The sequence below is a fragment of the Psittacula echo genome, assembly GCF_963264785.1.
Source record: "Psittacula echo genome assembly, chromosome: 3".
Taxonomy (NCBI): Eukaryota; Metazoa; Chordata; class Aves; order Psittaciformes; family Psittacidae; genus Psittacula; species Psittacula echo.
Genome location: NC_137736.1, coordinates 18,559,879 through 18,581,026, shown reverse-complemented (window position 1 = coordinate 18,581,026; position 21,148 = coordinate 18,559,879). Strand labels below are relative to the sequence as shown.

The window sequence follows — 21,148 nt, the reverse complement described above, 5'->3', positions numbered from 1 at the left end:
GTCTTGCACACTGGCCTGCGTAGATATGCTTACTCTGTCTACGTGGGGGTAGATGCTTTTGATGGTTTCTGTGATTAAAGGGGTAGGTGCTGAGCTTAGTGTGCCAGATAACAGTTGTGAGAAGGAACGTTAGAGGTTGCCGAAAGGAGAAGAGTAATGCACAATAACTTGTTTGACAATCAGAGGGGAGCATCAGAATACCCTGTTGTCCTGAGTTCAGCAGTAGCAGTCGTTTTTCTCCTTCTTAGTAGCTGGTGCAGTGCTGTGTTTTTGACTTTCAGCCTGGGAACAGTGCTGATAACACCAATGTTTTTAGTTACTGCTCAAATGTTTACTCTGACCAAGGACTTTGTGAGTCTCATGCTCTGCCAGGGAGGAGGGGAAGCTAGGAGGAAGTAGAGACAGGACACCTGACCCAAACTAACCAAACAGGTATTCCATACCACAGCACATCATGCCCACTATATAAACTGGGGGCAGTTACCTGGAAGGGTTAGATCACTGCTCAGGTCAGGCTGGGTATCGGTTGGAGGTTGGTGAGCGGTTGTATTCTCTTCCCGTGTTATTTCCCTTATCGTTATTATTATTGGTGGTAGCAGTAGTGGTTTGTGTTATACCTTAGTTACTGGACTGTTCTTATCTCAACCTGTGGGAGTTACATTCTTTTGATTCTCTTCCCCATCCCTCCAGGAGCTGAGGGGAGGAAGAGGGGGAGTGAACGAGCAGCTGCATGTCTGACTGGGCTTAAACCACAGCAGTTCCTTTTGGCGCCCAATGTGGGGCACGAAGGGTTGAGATCTGACCAGAGTGTGTCTAATTGTATTTGTGATAAGCATTCGTTGTTTCGGATTAATAGTCATTCATCACAATGCTGTTTTATTGGCTCTCAAAGTTGTTGCTCTTGATCTCATAGTTACAGCATGTCTTACCTTATTTACAGCCGGTATTTGCTGTGTTAATGTTTATCAGCTAGGGGCCTTGGGCTAAGGTTCTTGTTTCATTGTTCTTTATGATAATGACTTGTAATTCAATAGAATCATTGATCATGAAACTGATCTGGCTTGCGTTCCCAGTGTGGTCATCAGCTCTATACTTTGAAAAGTATATAATAGAAGTGTTTAGCAATTACACATCTTTTTTTTCCTCCTCAGGTGGTCGACCCGTGAAGGAGACATTCCCTTATGTTCCCAGCCCCCCCACCAGGCCGTTTACAGCATCATTTGAAGAGTTCTGAAGGTTTTGACTGGCCTTTAGGTACCCTTGAGACCTGCTTGCTGATTGTGATGGGAATCACCATGTTGGCAGGCATACGGAGTGTGTTTTACCCATGACCATTTCGTCTGATCTAGAAGGTTAAGCAGAGTCAGGTTTGGATCTTGTCTAGGGTTAGATGATGATATAGGAGGACCAAGAAATTTCCCTTGAGGCTGGACAGCCATGAGTGGCAGGGTGTGTGGGATAGTATGGGCAAGTATCTAGGCCAGTGGGCCCCTCCAGTGCTTTGTAACTTCACCACTGAACAAGTTCAAAATCCCAAAAAATTAGTAAAACACTTAAATGAGGTGTGTTGTCATGCTGGTCATACCAGAGAGGGACAAATCATGGCAACGTGCTGGGGCTTGGCCTATGCTTACAGAGTTCAACACTATCCAGCACCTTCAAAAGTGAAAAAAGGTCCCTGGATCTGAGGGCAAAGCAACAGACAGCGCAGCTATTCCAGCTCCAAGAACAGCAGCTACACCAGCGACAAGTACAGCAGCTACCCAAACTCCGATAACAGACACTGCAGCCACTCCAACCACAGTGATAATCACTGCAGCTAAACCAGAGGACCAATTAGTGCGAATATCAGTTGCCCCTGTACGCAAGGGGAAAAGCAAAAAAAAGACAGATGAAGAAACAAGATGAAGAAGCAATGGAAGTGCACTTTCTTCCCAGGACAGCGTCTGATCAGGAGTCATCATCACATGAATCACAGGAAAAAGAAGAAGAGGTGACTTCTTGACCTCAGACCTCAACCGAGCTACGGATTATGCAAAAAGACTTCACCCATCAACCAGGGGAGCACATCGTCACCTGGTTGCTCCGATGCTGGGACAATGAGGCCGACGGTCACGAACTAGAAGGTAGGGAAGCCAAGCAGCTGGGATCACATGCTAGGAAAGGGGGAAATGACAAAGCAATTGCAAGAAAGAAACAGTCCCTGAGCCTTTGGAGGTGGCTCTTGGCATCTGTGAAAGAAAGGTTTCCATACAAAGACGATGTTACGAGTCGTTCGGCCAAGTGGACTACTCTACAGAAAGGCGTCCAGTCTCTGAGGGAATCAGCCATTGTAGAGATGATCTATCACATCAAGCTGAATGCTGGGGATGCACCCATAAATCCAGATGAAGTCGAATGTACATGACCCATGTGGCAGAAATTTACATGGAATGCACCGTCATCATATGCCCATTCATTGGCAACAGTAACCTGGAATGACGTACCACTAACAGTGGATGAAATGATTCATAAACTCTTGAGAGTTTGAAGACAATCTCACCCCTTCCATCATTTCAGCTGTGGAAAAACTGTCCCAGGAGTTCAAACAATTGAGAGACGATCTATCTGATCTATCCAGCTCCCCACATGTACCAACCCACATCTCAGCTATTAACAAAAGGTGTCCTACTGCTCAAGAGAGAAGATATAGGAGGTACACGCCACAAGCCACCCAATGGTTTTACCTGCGGGATCACGGAGAAGACATGAGCAAGTGGGATGGAAAACCTACCTCAGCTCTGGAGGAACGGGTGCGTGAATTGAAGAGGAGAACAAAGGTCAAGGATGATTGTCCAATGAAAGCTGCAGCTTCAATCTCTGGTGAGCAGGTTCCCAGATGGAGTGGAAGAGCTGATTTTACTCCAGCTCCTGTGATAAAGAAGAATAATCCCTTTCTACAAGATGTAAGTGACCAATATTGTGATCACTACTAGAAGAGCCTTGCCTCCAGCCAGGTGGAGGAGAGGGACAATCGGATTTACTGGACTGTCTGGATCAGATGGCCTGTCACATCGGTCCCTCAGAAGTCTAAGGCTCTAGCAAATACCAGTGCACAGTGTACCCTGATGCCATCAAGCTGTCAAGGGGTGGAACCCATCTATATTTCTGGAGTGAAAAGAGGATCCCAAGAATTGACTGTACTGGAGGCTGAAGTCAGCCTGACTGGGAGGAAATGGCAAAAGCACCCCATTGTGACTGATCCAGAGGCTCCATGCATCCTTGGCGTAGACTACCTCAGGAGAGGATACTTCAAAGACCCAAAAGGGTACCGATGGGCTTTTGGTATTGCTGCTTTGGAGACTGAGGAAATTGAGCAGCTGTCCACCTTGCCTGGTCTCTCAGAGGATCCTTCTGTTGCAGGGCTGCTGAAGGTTGAAGAGCAGCAAGTGCCAGTCACGACCACAACAGCGCACCGGTGGCAATATTGCACCAACCGAGACTCCCTGATTCCCATCCATAAGCTGATCCGTAGACTGGAGATTCAAGGAGTGATCAGTAGGACCTGCTCACCCTTTAATAGCCCCATATGGCCAGTGCGAAAGTCTAATGGAGAGTGAAGACTAACAGTAGACTATCGTGGCCTGAATGAAGTCACACCACCCTTGAGTGCTGCCATACCGGACATGCTAGAACTTCAGTATGAGCTGCAGTCAAAGGCAGCCAAGTGGTATGCCACGATTGATATTGCCAATGCATTCTTCTCAATTCCTTTGGCAGCAGAGTGCAGGCCACAGTTTGCTTTTACTTGGAGGGGCGTCCAGTACACTTGGAACCAACTGCCCCAGGGGTGGAAACATAGCCCTACCACCTGCCATGGACTGATCCAGACTGCACTGGAACAGGGGCAAGCTCCAGAACACCTGCAGTGCATTGATGACATTATTGTGTGGGGTGATACAACGGAAGAAGTCTTTGAGAAAGGGAGGAAAATAATCCAAATCCTGCTGAAAGCTGGTTTTGCCATAAAATAGAGTAAGGTCAAGGGACCTGCACAGGAGATTCAATTTTTGGGAATAAAATGGCAAGATGGATGTTGCCAGATCCCCAGAGATGTGATCAACAAGATAACAGCCATGTCTCCACCAACTAATAAGAAAGAAACACAAGCTTTCTTGGGTGCTGTGGGGTTCTGGAGAATGCACATCCCAAATTACAGTTCGATTGTAAGCCCTCTCTATCACGTGACCCGGAAGAAGAATGATTTTAAATGGGGCCCTGAGCAACAACAAGCCTTTGAGCAAATTAAACGTGAGATAGTTCATGCAGGAGCCCTTGGACCAGTCCAAACTGGACCAGATGTAAAAAATGCACTGTACACGGCAGCTGGGGAGAATGGTCCTACCTGGAGCCTCTGGCAGAAAGCACCAGGGGAGACTCGAGGTCGACCCCTCGGCTTTTGGAGTCAGGGGTACAGAGGATCTGAGGCCAGCTATACCCCAACTGAGAAAGAGATACCAGCAGCCTATGAAAGCATTTGAGCTGCTTCGGAGGTGATTGGCACTGAAGCACAGCTCCTCCTGGCACCCCGGTTGCCCGTTCTGGGCTGGATGTTCAAAGGCAGGGTCTCCTCTACACATCATGCAACCGATGCGACATGGAGTAAATGGGCTGCACTAATTACACAACGAGCTCGAATAGGAAATCCCAGTCGTCCAGGCATTCTAGAAGTCATCATGGACTGGCCAGAGGGCAAAGATTTTGGAATGTCACCAGAGGAGGAGGTGATGTGTGCTGAAGAGGCCCCACCATATAATAAACTGTCAGAAAGTGAAAAGCAGTATGCCTTGTTTACTGATGGGTCCTGCCGTATTGTGGGAAAGCATCGGAGATGGAAGGCAGCCGTATGGAGTCCCTGACAACAAGTTGCAGAAACTGCTGAAGGAGAGGGTGAATCGAGTCAGTTTGCTGAGGTGAAAGTCATCCAGCTGGCCCTGGACATTGCTGAAAAAGTGGCCAGTACTTTATACTGACTCATGGAGGGTAGCAAATGCCCTGTGGGGGTGGTTGCAGCAATGGAAGCAGAGCAACTGGCAACACAGAGGTAAACCCATCTGGGCTGCTGGACTGTGGCAAGATATCGCTGCCCGGGTGCAGAACCTGGTGGTGAAGGGTTGTCATGCAGATGCTCATTTACCCAAGATTCGGGCCACTGAGGAACACCAGAACAACCAACAAGTGGATAAAGCTGCTAAGATTGAAGTGGCTCAGATGGACTTAGATTGGCAACATAAGGGTGAATTATTTTTGGCCCGGTGGGCCCATGACACTTCAGGCTGTCAGAGCAGAGATGCAACATATAGATGGGCCCGTGATCGAGGGGTGGACTTAACAATGGACACTATTGCCCAGGTTATTCATGAGTGTGAAACATGTGCTGCAATTAAACAAGCTAAACCGTTAAAGCCTCTTTGGTATGGAGGACGATGGCTGAAGTACAAATATGGGGAGGCCTGGCAGATTGATTATATCACACTCCCACCAACCCGCCAAGGCAAGCGCCATGTGCTTACCATGGTAGAAGCAACCACCGGATGGCTGGAAACATACGCTGTGCCCCACGCCACTGCCCGGAACACTATCCTGGGCCTTAAGAAACAGATTTTGTGGTGACACAGCACCCCAGAGAGAATTGAGTCAGACAATGGGATTCATTTCTGGAACAACCTTATAGACACTTGGGCCAAAGAGCATGGCATTGAGTGGGTATATCACATCCCCTGCCACGCACCAGCCTCTGGGAAAATCGAATGGTAGAATGGGCTGTTAGAAACTACACTGAGAGCAATGGGTGGTGAGACTTTCAAACATTGGGATACACACTTACCAAAGGCCACCTGGTTGGTCAACACCAGAGGATCTGCCAACAAGGCTGGCCCAGCCCATTCAGAACTTTTACATACTGTAGAAGGGGATAAAGTTCCTGTGGTGCACATGAAGAATTTGCTGGGGAAGACAGTCTGGGTTATTTCTGCTTCAGGTAAAGGCAAATCCACTTATGGGATTGCTTTTGCTCAGGGACCCAGATATACTTGGTGGGTAATGCAGAAAGCTGGGGAAGTCAAATGTGTACCTCAAGGGGATTTGATTTTAGGGGAAAACAGCCAATGAACTCAATTGTATGCCGTTGCGTGCTATGTAGCACTTTTATAGCCTACCAACTAGATGTCTTCAGGTCACCAGCAACTGGCCCTGACTTTGACCATTATCCCAAGAAAGAATGAACTTTGATGAAACCAGACAAGTTCTGCAGTAAAGGAACGATCAGCATCAGCAGGCAACGATCCAACACTGCACAGAGCCTCTCCTGCTCTGGAAGACTGTTACAAGAGATGGAGCCTGACATCAGGGACCAGATGGACTCAGCAGCTTTATGGGTATTGTTCCATGCACTAAGGAATGATATCTGTGTGTGTGTGTGTGTATGTATATATATGTATATATATATGAGATAAAAGTGATGGTATATTGAAAATGTGGGATCTGAGCATGTCGTGAATGGTATGGAATAAGGGGTGGATACTGTCTTGACAGCAGCAGCAGTCATTTTTCTCTTTCTTAGTAGCTGGTGCAGTGCTGTGTTTTTGACTTTCAGCCTGGGAACAGTGCTGATAACACCAATGTTTTTAGTTACTGCTCAAATGTTTACTCTGACCAAGGACTTTGTGAGTCTCATGCTCTGCCAGGGAGGAGGGGAAGCTGGGAGGAAGTAGAGACAGGACACCTGACCCAAACTAACCAAAGAGGTATTCCATACCACAGCACGTCATGCCCACTATATAAACTGGGGGCAGTTACCTGGAAGGGTTAGATCACTGCTTGGGTCAGGCTGGGTATTGGTTGGTGGGTGGTGAGCAGTTGTATTCTCTTCCCGTGTTATTTCCCTTATCGTTATTATTATTGGTGGTAGCAGTAGTGGTTTGTGTTATACCTTAGTTACTGGACTGTTCTTATCTCAACCTGTGGGAGTTACATTCTTTAGATTCTCTTCCCCATCCCTCCAGGAGCTGAGGGGAGGAAGGGGGCGGAGTGAGCAAGTGGCTTCATGGCTGACTGGGCTTAAACCACGATACCTGTGTTAATGGCCAGGTGACAGAAGCAGCACAATATTGGATGTCTGAGAGTACTTCAGAGGTCCTGAACATGGTGGGAGAGGGCAGATGTGTGTCTGTGTGTTATTGGATGATTATGCTTAGCCTTTCATTTCAAGTTGTATATAAACTCCTTGAAAATTCCTTTGGACACCTTCCTTCTCTATGGAGGAGGTGTCTTAGGATCATGAAATAAACCTTTTGTAGTTTTACCACCGTCCCTTTCTTCTTTGGTTGATAAACATCCCAAATCACTTTTACAACTGAATTTGTAGCCCAGATGAGACCCTCACATCTACTGGTCAACTCCGGTGCTTCTTTGGGATGTTCTGATCCACAGACTGGCTGACCTAATTTATTTCTGTCAGGAGGAGTACCCTGGGACCAACCAGAAAGAGGTGAGGTGGTGGTGAGTTGGATTTCTGTAATTGAACGTAATTCCTTTAATTTGGAAATGGGACATTCCATTCTGCCCCCGTGCAGACCTGACCCCATCCTTCTTGCCATGAACAGTGTCTTCAGACCAGGAGACCACATCTGCTCCCAGTGAGTGTGGGAGAAACAGTTATCAGCATTCTGGCATTGCCAAACACATAGGAGAAGCACATAGAATAAAAGCTTATTTCAGATTTTCATGGTATGCAGGTGTTTAGTCTGAAAAAGCCATATTGATCTGTTGCCTTGGCCTCAGCCAGGGCTACTTGTTAAAGAGTGTTGTGACCAAGGACTTTTCAACCTGCCTTTTAAGTTCTAGCTGGCATGTTGAAGCCGTGTTTCCATTTTTGATCCCATAAAACACTGCTTTTCAGCCTTTTCCAGTTTGTGGACCTCTATTTTTTTTTTTTTTCCAGTGGAGTTATGATCTCTGTACAATGAATGTCTTGTCTGCTGACAAGACAACTGGTTTTCTGAATACCTTAGTTGTGTTTGCTTAGCACTTCTAGTAAGCAATACAAAGTTAGATGAGCTGTTTTTTTTTTTTTCTTTTCTTGCTGATCAAAGAATATGTCTGTGCTCCTTAAAAGAAACTTCTTAAAGCTCTTCAGTGCTCTAATTTGCTGCAGGAACCAGCAGTTGCAGTTTCTTGTCTCTGGTAACAAAGCTTCAGCAAAAGGAAATGTGTTTTTTGCTGCTTTTTCAAGTCTTCTGACTGTTGCATTAGGTTATCCATGGTGCTAAATTGTGACAAGGGGGATTTTGCCAAGCTGATTTTCCCTCACCAAAGGCATAGCAAGGACAAACCACAAGATGAACAAGATGGTTTGGTGCTTGAAGAGTGGGTAGGTGGGTGGCTGCAGAAAAATCCTGGTTGGAAGGAGCTGAAAATCTCTGACAATTTTGGCTGTTTGTGTCTCAGTTTTGGCAGGCTAGGCCAAGGACAGTGAGCTGGGGGCACTGGTGGCAGAGTTACATGGTGGCAGGCTCTGAGGTGAAACTGATTGGGGCTGAAATTAATTTGAGATATTCATTAGAAACGAAAGCAAAAAAGCGTGGTTGACCTGCACCAACCTGTGGCTCATTGGATCTTAACTTGGCTTCTCCTTGCATTGTCCACTCACACAAGCAGATTTTCCTAGCCAAAGCCTATAGGCTGTAGGCATTGTGCTTGCTGTCCTTGATGTAGTCCTTCAGTTAAGCTCTGCTCAGGTGACAGCATGATTTAACCCATAAATCTGAATAGCTCTGTATTAATAAGGCAGTTTTGGTTTTGTTTTTTTTTTTTTTCAAAAGCAAATGCAAAGCATTTCACAGTGGTGCAAAATATAAGTTGCGTGGTTTCTAGCAGTTATTCCATATATGGACTCTTCTTTTTCTCTTGTCATCATGGGCCAAAGTAGGAGAGCTATGTCACAGAAACTGTATGTGTTTGGTGTGCTTGCCTGGACAGCTGGGATCTTTACGTTCTTGTCCTCTGGACTTGCTTCAACAGTGTTATGTTGGGGGCCCCAGAGCTGCAAACAGTACTACAGGTAGGGAACAGCAGCATCTGGTCCTGGATAGCTTCAGCATCACACAGCAAAACCAAGGGCTGGGGCAGGAAGCATGAGTGTGTGTGTCTCACCAGAGAGGTGTCTGAGGCACAGCATACCTCATCTGGGAGGTCTCCTGGGTTCTGCTTTGTCTGCATCAGAGTGGGTATCCACAGGTTTTCCTTGTATCAGCTCTGTTGCTAGGCCCCCAACATAACTCATCCATGTCCTCATCCGTGTTTGAAGGATCTCAGATGTTCCTTCCACCTCTTGGCGAGAGAAAGCTTAAAATATCCATGGATGTTCTGGAGAAAGAGAGAGCATACCCATGGGCCCTGTCACAGGAGCTCCAGAAATCCTGGCCCTGACTTCTGCAAGTGTTGGATCGTTCCATCCCTGAGGTACTACAGGCTGGAGGAACCACAGGTACGTTGTCCATAACTGGGCCCAGAGCCTTTCTGTAGCACTTCCTGATCTCAGCATGTTTCTGCAACATGCTTTTTATAATTTGTGGGTTACTTTAAATGTCTTTGTCACAGAGATAGCATCTCTCATTGAGGCTCTGACATCAGCTATGTTTGGAGAAAGGCTAATGGCTGAGGTGAACAAGTTAGAACAGTCTTTTTTATGGTCTCTTTGTACTGGAATCTGGAAAAACAGTGTGGCAATGTGTCTCCTTCACTCTCTCCTTCACTCACAGTGGCCTGATTAAATCTCATGTTGTGCAGTTGGTTAGTAGGTGCGGGGTGTCTTGGGGAAGATGACCAGCCCCGTGGAAGTTGGATGGATTGAGCTGGAAGAGGGGGATCACCTGCAGGTTATCTCTTGAGGCAAAGGTAAGAGGAATGAGAACAAAAATCCAGTTCCCTTCTCTCTTCCTGATTTGCCTTATTCAGCATCCATATGAGAGCTGGTCAGGAGAAATGCCCCACGTGCAACTTTCTGTGGAAACCATAGCAAACGGGAGATTTCAGGAGGTAGAGAGAAACATCCATGACTTGTGTCTGGCCTTTCTGCTTTCTTAAGACTTGACAGGAGACCTCTCTGCTCTGGTCCTTGTGGTGAGGAATAGCCTCTCCTCTGTCAGACATGCTGGTAGACAGTGTCATGTGCATCCATTGAGGTGAGTGGCAAGTGTACTTAGGGTGTAGGTTAGCTTGGAAAATGGACTGCTGTTGTTAAAATTATGTCTATCCACAGCTGAAATGCAGCCTCTTGCTTTTTCTGCCCCTCTAGGGCCATGCAAGCCACCTGCAGCTGGCTGGACATCCAGACTGACAGGCTATTCTTGGTGTGTTGGGTCCCAGGCAGCAGTGCTGCCATGCTGTATCACAAACATATGAACTGAAATTGCTACAGGACAGCTTATGGGACAAGGGCCAGTGGAGCAGGTCTCGTGCAGAGCATACTGTATTTGGCAGGCCTGTACTGTGGGGCTACCTGCAAAATCTGTTTATGTTCATGTCCTTGTTGTCTGTAGCTGGGAGTCTGCAGGTTTGTTTCCATTTTACAAATCTATATGGGGCTGTAGAGTCCCTGACACAATAGGGCCTTCATCTATGACCAGAAGTCCTGGTCACTCTTCTTACTATGCCAGTACAACCTATTTTGTCCAAAAGTTACTTGCTCTGAACATGATTTACATGAACATGATTTACAGGAGTACTCTGATTATGTGTGTCTGATTCCTAAGTAAGCTGTAAAGTAACTGTAATTTCCTAGCTTTGCTGTTAGAGAAAAAAAGTGCATGACAATCTCTTTATCAGCATGTAAGTGTATACATTTTTATGTATACTTTTCTATTTTTTGCTTGTTATTACTGTTTCTTTGATCAAGAAAGAGTTCAGAGTTCAAGAATAGCTCTCTGCCTAGTTCCATTTAGCAAAGAATTCATATTCTTATGAACATAAATCTCTATCAGCCTCTGCAAGTTCATCAGCCTCTGGGATCCTGCTGCCCCCACACAGAAGCATCTTGAAGGCTTGACCCTCATTCCTGCTTTGTGGCTGCACAGCTAAACCCTCCTAAGAGCCACTCAAAACATGTTTAATTAAAAACAGTTTCATGCATGAATAGCTGTAGGCATGGATTGAACAGGTAAGTTAACATGACTGCAAGCCTCTCCCTCCTCCCAGTGCTGCAGAAACCAGGTTCTACCTGCCCTGGCAGCCTGTGGTGTAGCCATGGCCATGCTGTGGTCAGGAGCTGGTGCTGGGGCAGGGAGGCCTCAGCAGCCTGCAGAGCTGGCTCCGTGCATTGCTGGAACTGTGGGCTCATTGTCTGTTTGCACACATTGAGTTTCTAGCGTCTGGCTCTGCCGCCTTCCTCCATGTTAAGCCAGGCCTATGTACTTCCCCAGTTAACGCTGACATGCATTAATGACAGTAAAAACAGGTACGCTGCTAACACCAGCCTATTTAAAGGAAGATGTGTAGAGTTAGTGTGTACAAATTTCTCTGTAATACTTCACAGCTTAGTTCCTGCTTTACTTGCTAGCTCAGGTTTTCCAATCTCCTGTGTTCTATCAATGCCTCATGTCTTGTAAGGAATGAATCTCTATTCTCCTTTTGTGATGCTGTTGGAGGCTAAATGAACAAAATAATCCTGTGAGCTTGCAACTCACCATGTAAAAAGATTTTTAGTTCACCTTCCAGCTACAAGTTCTGATAGAAACATAGAATGGATTAGATTGGAAGGGACCTTAAAGCTTATTCAGTTTCAACCCTCTGCCATGGGCAGGGCCACCTTCCTCTATACCAGGTCACTCAAAGCCCTGTCCAACCTGGTCTTGAACACTGCCAGGGATGGGGCAGCCACAGCTTCTCTGGGCACCTGTGCCAGCGCTTCACCACCCTCACAGGGAAGAATTCCTTCTTAATGTCTGATCTAAATTTCCTCTCTTTCAGTTTGAAGCCATTCACCTTTCTCCTGTCACTACATGCCCTTGTAAAAAGTCCCTCTCCAGATTTCTTGTAGCCCCCCTTTAGATACTGGAAGGCTGCTATGAAGTCTCTTCTTCAGGCAGAACAACCCCAACTCTCTCAGCCTGTATCCATAGATAAGTGCTCTAGCTTTGTGGCCCTCCTCTGGACTCAATCAAGCAGCAGCACATCCCTCTTGTGCTGGGGGCTCCAGAGCTGGATGCAGTACTGCAGGTGGGGTCTTAGAGAGCAGAGTAGAGGGGCAGGATCACCTTCCTCTACCATGCCTTTCTTATTTTCCCCCCCCCTTCTACTTGTAGTTTCTGTTAAGCCTCACAAGGTGTTTTCTATCTGCAACAATCACACAAAACTTTGTCTTTATATAAAAAAGGGAAGTGCATTTTCTAGCTAGCCAAGGGTGTTGTGAGCATTCATTATCCAATGTTAGAAATTAGTGTCTAATCTCATCAAAGAAATTCATTATACATGTAATTTGAGAGGATTGCTCTTAATAGGAGGCTGCTGATGGATGACAACACAGGCTGTGCATGTGCTGTCATCTTCATCCTGGCTGTGATTTTTTCTGTCTTAGCTAGTGAGGCTGTGAGGGACAGAAGGAACTTAATGGGACTTCACATACCATGTGATGTATGGGGCACTTGCAGTCAAGAAATATTGAACTCATAAATGTACTCATTTGTTCTGGAGTTGCTGAGAGGGAGACTAAATACAGGACACCGCAATGTCACAGTCATGCAGTCACTTCTGGAACAACAGAGCTACAGTAGGAAGGCCATATTTCCCTTAGATTTTACTGCAAATCTTTAAATGAGCTCTGTGATGCTGCTGTCATTGGCTGGAGAAGTGAACTTTTGCTGGATGTGGGTGTATGCAGACCCCTTTTGCATTTTGTTGTTTTTCTGTGACTCTGAACATCTTGGGGTGCTATTTTGAAGCGACCCTGCACATACTGTCTGTTCTGTCTTGTGCCTCCACCACAGCACTGCAACCCTAAGCTCTACCAGCTTGCCCTTCATGCATGAAGGTGAAATGAAGTTGAATGTGCACATCCAAGGCAGGTGGTTAGCCCCAGTCTTGCAGCGATATTTGAGAGAGATTTTCTTCATGTCATTTCAGCAGCACAGAAGGAAATGAAAGTGTTTCTTACTTACTGTAAATCCTTTTCTTTCTACCCCTTCCTCTACACTGTTGCGTCTGAAGACTTGCTTCACTGCTTTTCTCAGAGAAAGCTATTTCTGGCACATCTTAGATCAATTTAGACCTGTCCTATGCATGTATGATAAAGACAGGATGATGCTGTGGTAGCCTTGAACAAACCTGTAAATTTTGGACCCTGGCTGTAGGAGATGAGATGTAATTGTCATTACTGAGAAGTCAGAGGCAAGCCAGTGGCTGAAATGTGGAATTAGCAAGCAGAGCCAAATTCTTTGAAAAATAGTGTGGGCCACAACACAAGGGGTTTAACCATTTCTCAGAAATGGTTATATATATAATTCCACAGTATGGAGCTTCCTTAACAGGCTGTGTTTGTGCTGTTTTTCTGGACACAGACATAAAAGTGTAAGATTGCCAGCTGCATTCTGAACAGTTGTTCCCTAGTACATCTACTAAGTGCATCTAAAAAAATCCAGACGTTGGCTCTAGTGTTATGGCAGTTTGCTTCCTCCAGTGAGTGAGATGGTTTCTGATGTGTTGCTTGTGTAATCCACCTTGGTACTCAGTGCAAAATGCCAGTGTGCTTTAAGCAATCTCAATGAATGTGAGCAAAGTGTCTGGGCCTGTATGGCCTTGTAGATAACTGATTCACTGTGGTTCTTAAAAGACTGGCTTTTTGGTCTCGTCTCTAGGATCTGCACTCCAAACAGAGCCAGGGTGGCTTCTGGGTGCATTCTGTCCAGTTTTGCAATGCAACTTCCCATAACCTTTATTCTGTGCCTGAGGTGGATGTATGGAGCCCTTTCCTGCATGGCAGATACTATTCGGGCACTAGAAGAGCCCAGCAAAGTTCAGGCTGGCAGAGTACCTTTGTGTACAGAGGAAAAGTCTTCTCTCACGTGTGCTGCTGGTAAGACTCTCTGTGACTGATTGTTGTTGGTGTCTCAGCTGGTCTGCATGTGCAATGCTTTATCTGACTGGACTGATTTTTCTCCCTGGGTGGGGATGCAGTACTTCAAAAACTAGAAAAAGATTAAAGAAGAAAGTGTTTCGCCTTTGCCTGCTCTTGCTGTTGGCATCTTCCTAAACAGGGTGAGCTGACCAGGAGATATTTTTGCCTCTCCTTACCTCTCAGCCCTAATTCTCACACTTGCAGCTGGCACCAAGGTGCAGGACTTTGCAGAGCACATTGTGGCTTGCATTTGTTCAGCCTGAGTTCAGTCACCCAAAACCTTGCAGGTCTATTTTGAAACATTATTCAATCTGTGGAGTTTCTTTTTTTTTTTTTTCTGTTACTTCTGACATCATTTCCTGAGTGCTATATTCACTGAGCTCTGTAGCCAGATCGTCTTCTCAGCATACGGTGCAAGGAGCTCTTTAAAATGGATTTCAGCTCTCCTTTTACTCTGCAGTGCTTGCTGGTGATAATAACTGTTACTCATGGTAAGTGGGATTTTTCTTTATGAAGTTGGCACAGATTGCCTAAATTGACAGACACCTTAATTTTGCTCCAAGATCTTTTAATGACTCTACAAGGTTTGGGGAGACATCAAATAGCGTAAGTGCTAATGTATGAAAGGGGCAGTCAGACCAAAGCAAGATAGATTTTTTTTTTTTTTAGTAAATGAATGATAATTAACAATAGAATACTTTCTCAGTGTACTGCATCTGTCAAAGCATTTCAGAGAACATAAGGTCCTTGTAGGCAAAACGCTGGCTGGAGGGGCTAGAGAGGATGTGCTCCCACTCCTAATGCTTGGTGTGACCTTGGGTTAGTCCCCGAGCTGCTGCTGCCCTGCCATTTACCCACCTCTGATTTGTGTACAGCAACTTCATAGCATGCAGGATTACTGTGAGACTTGCTAAAGTTAAAGCTGCCACCCTACTCTTCGTGTAAAAGTAGCTGTGCAGGCAGCAGTTGGTTTTGCTATCCTCTGTAAAAGATCCATGGCATCGATGCTCAGAGTATCTGTCTGCAGTCTTGCAGCTCTGAGGGTGGGGCGGGAGATGTTCATGTCAAATTTGAGGAGAGAAAAGATAAGGTGCTCAGCCTTTTGTCATGTGTGCATGGTGTGCACACCACTCCCGTGTCACAGGGTAGGGGGAAGTTGGCCTTTATGCAAGGCTTCCCACTCCTCTGACTTCCAATTCAGCCTCACTAGGTCTGTGCCCCTTGAGGTCTCACCTGTGCATTTGCCTGTCTGGGAGGCAGCTGAGAGGGGATTTATGGACACCGCTAGTTTGCTGCCCACACTCTGCATCTCTCCTTTAGGCTCTGTCACCTGGATCAGTGTGCTCAGTGGCAGCTCAGCAATCTTCTCTGTGGGAATTCAGAGCCTGCAGAACCTCTCCAGTATGAGCAAGAGGGACATGAGATGCTTGACAACTGTTTCGAGTGATACTTTGTTGGCCAAGTGTGGCACTTCTGCCCACAGATGCCTGAACTTCCAGAATGGCTCTCTAGTGCTGAAGACTGTGGAGAAAGAGGACGAAGGAAAATATGAGTTTGTTTTTTACAACACCACCAGAGTTTTTACACTGCAAGTATTTGGTAAGTAGCCTACTTATCAACAAATAACTTTTGAACTTGTGAGCCTGGCTGGAAACTGGTGCCTTGAAATTCTTCCTAAGAGACCGCTTCAGCTTGCAGGAGCTATAGGTGCCTCTGGAACAGCTTTGTAAGATTCTGACACCTCAGGGAGTAGTAATGGTGAGTGTAAAGTAAAGGATGCTTGTTGCATCTGTGTTGTCAGTCTCTCCTGGCTGTTGAGCCTTGAAGTAGCCAGTCATTTGAGCAATGTGCTGGTTTTCCTTCTGTGAGAGGTAACAGCACGAATTGTTTGTGAAGTTGAGCCTACAGTATGTAGACCTGTAGCTGGAAATGGACTTCAGTCCATTTCTAGAGTACTCTTCCTGATGGCTCTCACAAAGTCTCTCACTGACCCACCAGCATTTTTGTTGCCTGTGCACACGCTTCCTTAAGGAGTTAACTCTACCTGTCTTGGCTCTGGAAACTGAACTGGTTGGTGTGGGTCTGGGTTGAGATGTGCTGAGTTATTCTCCTGCTTCGTGCAGCTGAGGGAAGGTGATAAACAAATCCGGGTATGACTTTCTGATTTTTAGGTGCTCCTGAGCAGCTTGGAGGTCAGTATCTTCTGGGTCTATTTAGAGACCAGCTATAGGTTTCTTGCCATGACAGTCTCCCTGCTGCCCTCCCCATGGCCTCAGAATTGCTGCTTCCCTTTGTGTGCCTGCTCATCCATCTCTGGGGTGAGAAGACAGATGCAAAATCACTTCTGTACCAGATCCAGCTCATTGCTTGTGTTAATATGGAGAAGGCTTAAATGGATTTGCCCCCTGCTGAATAGTGCTCCAGAAAGCCAGCGAACATTGTTCTGGTCCTCATCTCCACCATTACTTTTGCAGGGCTTTCACTTAAAAAAGCTTCTAAAGGAGACTGAAGCGTATGAAATTGTAATGAAAATGTCTGAGCAAACTGGTCTTAGTGAAGACAAATGAATCTTTAAACCTTTTGGGCGCAAACAGGCGGAACCGCCATGGAGAGTAGGTCAAAGATGTGACTCCTTGGCATGAAGATCAGGGGCTTTGACTGGAAGTAGGCAAAGACTGCGGAAGTGTCCTGGATTTAACCTCCATTTCAGTGAATTTGCTTTGGGAACTTCTGTCTCCTCCTGTTCTGTTGCCACACCTAAGTCAAGGAAACAATTTCACAGCAAAGGTAGTCCTGAGGGCAGTGAATTTTAGCTGAAGGTAATGTCCTAGTTGAACAAAGTGATTTCTGAGCTTATTTACATGGATGTTTACATCAACATTCTCAGAGTTACTCTTACTGTCTTAAAACCATACTATTTCTCTGTCTAGTCTGTATTTGCAAAGTGGCAAATTTAGGGAAACAGGCTGGCTCCTTGTAGTAGACAGGAAGAGAGAAATTCAGGAAAATGTAATAAGATCGATGAATCATAACTTTATTTCAAACTGGCCTAATCTCGGATCATCCTATCTAACTGCAGGTGTCTGGTACCTATGTTGGACATGATTTGTACCAATTGCTTTCTAAAATAGAAGAAGAGGCACAGTAACAACAAAACCTTTGGGGGAGGAGAGGGCTGAGTCTCCTCTGAAGCTACTTACCTGTTGATTACAGAGGAAGCCTCTGGATGGCAGATGCTTTGGGTGTTTGCACCATCCTTTCAGATCAGGGGCTTTTATATATCATGTTTTCAATTTCAGTAAGGAAAATAAAGGAACACCGGATTTCCATGGCATCCCCAAAATAGGTACCGGGAGTCACCAGCAGAGTTGGGTGGGCACTGCTAGGCATTTCAGGGCTGGGGGCAGGCGCTTAGGGGTCTGGTTGGTTACTTCTGTGCTCCCTGGCAGTAAATGTGGTGGTAGTAAGGGAAGCTCCTGTCCAGCTCCTGTTCAGTGCTGAGTTGGTTCCTTACCTCTTTTTTATCTTCCTGTTCCCATTGCCCTGTGCTGTGTGTGACCAGAGCCAGCCATTGGTATCCAGTGCTTTCCTAATGGAACTGGAGAGTTGTCTTGCAACGTGAACAGCAACGAGAGCACCAACTTTCGGTGGCTGCTGAATGGCACCGTGATGAGTGCCCCTGAAGCTTGTGTTAAGGATGGTGGGAAGAAGGTTCGCCTGGACAAAACTGTGCCCGGGGAGTTTGTATGTGAGGTTTACCATGGGAACAGTGTCACCAGGACCAGGCCTGTTTTGCTCTCTTGCAGCTATGGTGAGTAATGGTGTGTCCAGAAAACTTCTCTTTTGGTCTCTTGCAGCAGAAAACTAAGGAGTTGTTGCTGTCAGAATAATACCGAACTCTTCTATCATCTGTCAGCTGCCTTCCAGGCTTGCCACATACTCCCTTTTAGGAAATTTCCCCTTGACTTCCTGCTTCCTCCTGTGTCTTGGAATGACATAGCCTACAACCACAGAAAGGATGAAAATTTGTTCAGGAGGTCCTTTTACCCAACCCTACAGCAAGGATGGATTGCCATCTGTTTGTTTTCCTACTTCCCAGTGATGGAGCCCTTGCACCCCTCCTGTGCACCAATCCTCTATGCCAGTTTAGAAACATGAGCTGCTATCTACCTGACTTTCATCCGTTACACAGACAGCTTTCCAGTTTCTACAACATCCCTGTAAAAACATGTCCACTAGTTCAGCCCTGTTGTTGCTGGACTCAGCTGAGTTTTTTTTGCCTTGTCTTTTTTCTCCTTATTTAGGCCAGCTGCACAAAAATTTACCAGTCCATACAAATGTCTCTTCATCAGCCCTACGCCATCAGAGGTGCAGTAGAGACACAGTTCATTTAGTTATGAAATGTAGTGGATTTTCTCTCCATGTCTCTGCTCAGATATGTAGTTCTGTAGGCTATGACTTCATCCATTGACAAGCTATCCATATATGCTGAGTACTCTCCTGGAATGAGGCCATGATTTAATGGGACAGAAAATCAAGATCCTAGGATTGATCAAAACCGCCAGAACTGCATGATGCATTTGTGGTTAGCTCACATTCAAACAAACAAACAAACAAACAAAATTATTAGATAACCTTTGGTGTGCACACCAGTATTGATGATTTTTCTCCTCTCTGGCAGTGAAGATGATCAACAAAACTACATCAAAATGGCATAATTCTTTATCTATAAGGTTTTGACAAATTTAGGTGTAATTAATTTGTTCATCTTTGCTACTAAAGAAATTGTCCTGTACAATAGCACTTAGCATTTTAGAAACTGAGGCATTCCAGCTCCATAGCAGCTACTGTCTTTTTTTTTTTTTTTCCCTATGGTTGGCATACAGTTGGTGTGAAAGCAAAATTACTGACATAAACCCTGTTTCATGTGTACTGGCATTCAGTGGAAATGCTGGGGGCTCTTCAAGCCTGATCACATTGGCACCACTGGCCAGTCTGTGCAGGTTTGGCACTTGTGATTGTGGAAAATGACCATGAAAATGGTCAGAGGTAGTGTAGTCAGACCCAAGTGGGTTGCGGCACTGGGGAATGAGGATGTGAACATCCATAAGCTGTTCTGTCAAGCCCTGTGATAAAACATGCAAGTGCTGGCAATTACCATTGTTTATTCTGGGTGGCTGCACAGTCCCCCGAGTGTGATATCAGTTCCCCATTTTCTTTTGAAAAGCCCACAGGGGAAATTAGTGATAGGTCTGTTGGGATGGACACATGCATGAACACAGATTTAGAAGGGTCTGAGAGCAAGAACATAGCAGAGATTCTAGTTTTTAGTCACTAGATGCAACTACATTCGTAAAAAGTAAACTAAAGCAATTCTGAATACTAGTAAAGTGACTTGAAGAGAGAAACAAGTTCAGTTAAAGATTAACTGATTATTTTTGTTGGTTACTATTTGCTCCAGGCGAAGTGCTGAATATAGTTTTGCACTGTAGGTATGAAATGTATGTAAAAACAGTTATTTAGGCAATCTCTTGGCTGCTGAAATCGATTTTGAATAACAGCTTAAAATAATTTGGCACAAATCCTGTAACCTGATCAGGCACCAAAGAACTCTGACCACAGGGATCTAAAGCAGAGGTTTCAGAATTTAACAAGTCAACATACATAAAAGGCTTTTATCAGTTCATTACTTTTTTTATTACTTGTTTATTATAGATTTTTAACAGGATATTTTATCTCAAAAAGACCTTTTTAACAAATGGTAATTTTTTAGGAAAAAATAGTTAGGGAAAAAAAAATCCAACATATATTTATACTTCTGACAATATTCTCTAAGCTTTTATCAAAAAGGAAATGAAATTGTTAGGGAACTTATTTTTCATTTGCTGGAAGTTTAATTTTAAGTATAGATTTTTTTTGAACTTGGTAACTGTTCCTAAAGAGACTGGAACAAGCACTCCAAAAATACTGAGTATGTGTAATTTCACACACAGGAGGAGATGTGTACCCTTGTTTTTTTACTGTTCTGGTGAGTGTGTGGACTATAAGAGCGTGTAGTATGTCCTGGAACATTTGAAACACTTTCCAGCCTCTGGGGATATGCAGCAATTTGTGCATATGGGGTCTCGTAAACAGGCTCTATGTGAGCCTGTTGGTTTCTGCAGTGTGGTGCTATGCAGGCATGCATGCAGCCAAAAAGGAGCCAAATGATTAAAAGGAGATTGTGTAAGCTCATCTAAGAAGTTTTAAGGAATCTGCATTATGGTGATAGTTGAGCTGTATGGGGTTGTTTTTATTTTTTTTCATGTGGGAAGAAGAGTATCCCTTCTGGCTGCCCCAGGTTGGAATAAATTGTCTTAGAGAGGGAGCCAGTCTGGATGAATCTCTTTTCTGCAAGTCTGTGATGCCCTCTACCTGGTTCCTTACTCAGCGGCAACATATGTGCAAGCCTGACCCACCAAAGCAACCCTGAGCAGCGGACTCTGAGCTGGGCAGTAATTACCACTGACTTGTGTGTGGCCTTCTGCTCAGCCATCTGTAGCCTTCACCTCCTGCTAGGTGTTTTGAATGATCTCGGTTGGGAAGGGGAATAAAGAGAAATCCTTCCCCAGGCAGCAGTGAAGCTGGTTTATTGCAGCTCTGACTCAGGTGGCTGAAGTCTGTGGTAGCTGAGAAAGTAATCTTTTATCAGACTTGCTTTGAGGTTGGTGTTAGTTGTTACATGGTTGTTATAAGTGGGTTCTCTGGGCCCTAGCACAAGCTCTGAAGGTAGACTGCAGCTTTTCTTTCAGCAGATGCTACCTTAGGTATCTGTCCTTTTCTCAGCTGTCAGTTTTCATAAACCTTGTTGAAATGTAGTATTTTTCAAACCACCACCTTTCTTGTTAGATTTGTTTAAAACTTATGAATTATCTTAGATATTACTGGTCAGAGTAGGTAGAAACAAATGTGCATAGCTTAACCAAGCAAGTCTCTTCTCTTAGCAAACAATCCCATACT

At 45.2% G+C, this 21,148-nt stretch overlaps 1 protein-coding gene across 13 annotated transcripts in view; it reads left to right on the top strand.

Annotated features, from left to right (window-relative positions):
- LOC308219433 (uncharacterized protein) overlaps positions 1-21,148 on the top strand; it is a 41,969-nt gene that overhangs the window by 15,005 nt on the left and 5,816 nt on the right. For 6 of the 13 annotated variants that reach the window (XM_080614377.1, XM_080614367.1, XM_080614371.1 and 3 more), the window contains 7 exons: positions 1,152-1,254; positions 6,182-6,416; positions 7,406-7,528; positions 9,347-9,526; positions 9,829-14,107; positions 15,470-15,748; positions 17,712-17,960. In XM_080614377.1, coding sequence (XP_080470503.1) covers positions 13,948-14,107; positions 15,470-15,748; positions 17,712-17,960 — 688 coding nt within the window. In that variant the 5' untranslated portion in view covers positions 1,152-1,254; positions 6,182-6,416; positions 7,406-7,528; positions 9,347-9,526; positions 9,829-13,947. Of the gene's footprint in view, positions 1-1,151; positions 1,255-6,181; positions 6,417-7,405; positions 7,529-9,346; positions 9,527-9,828; positions 14,641-14,671; positions 15,749-17,711; positions 17,961-21,148 lie in introns of those variants that run through there. The other 7 variants (XR_013956493.1, XM_080614366.1, XM_080614372.1 and 4 more) reach the window with 6 other exon arrangements.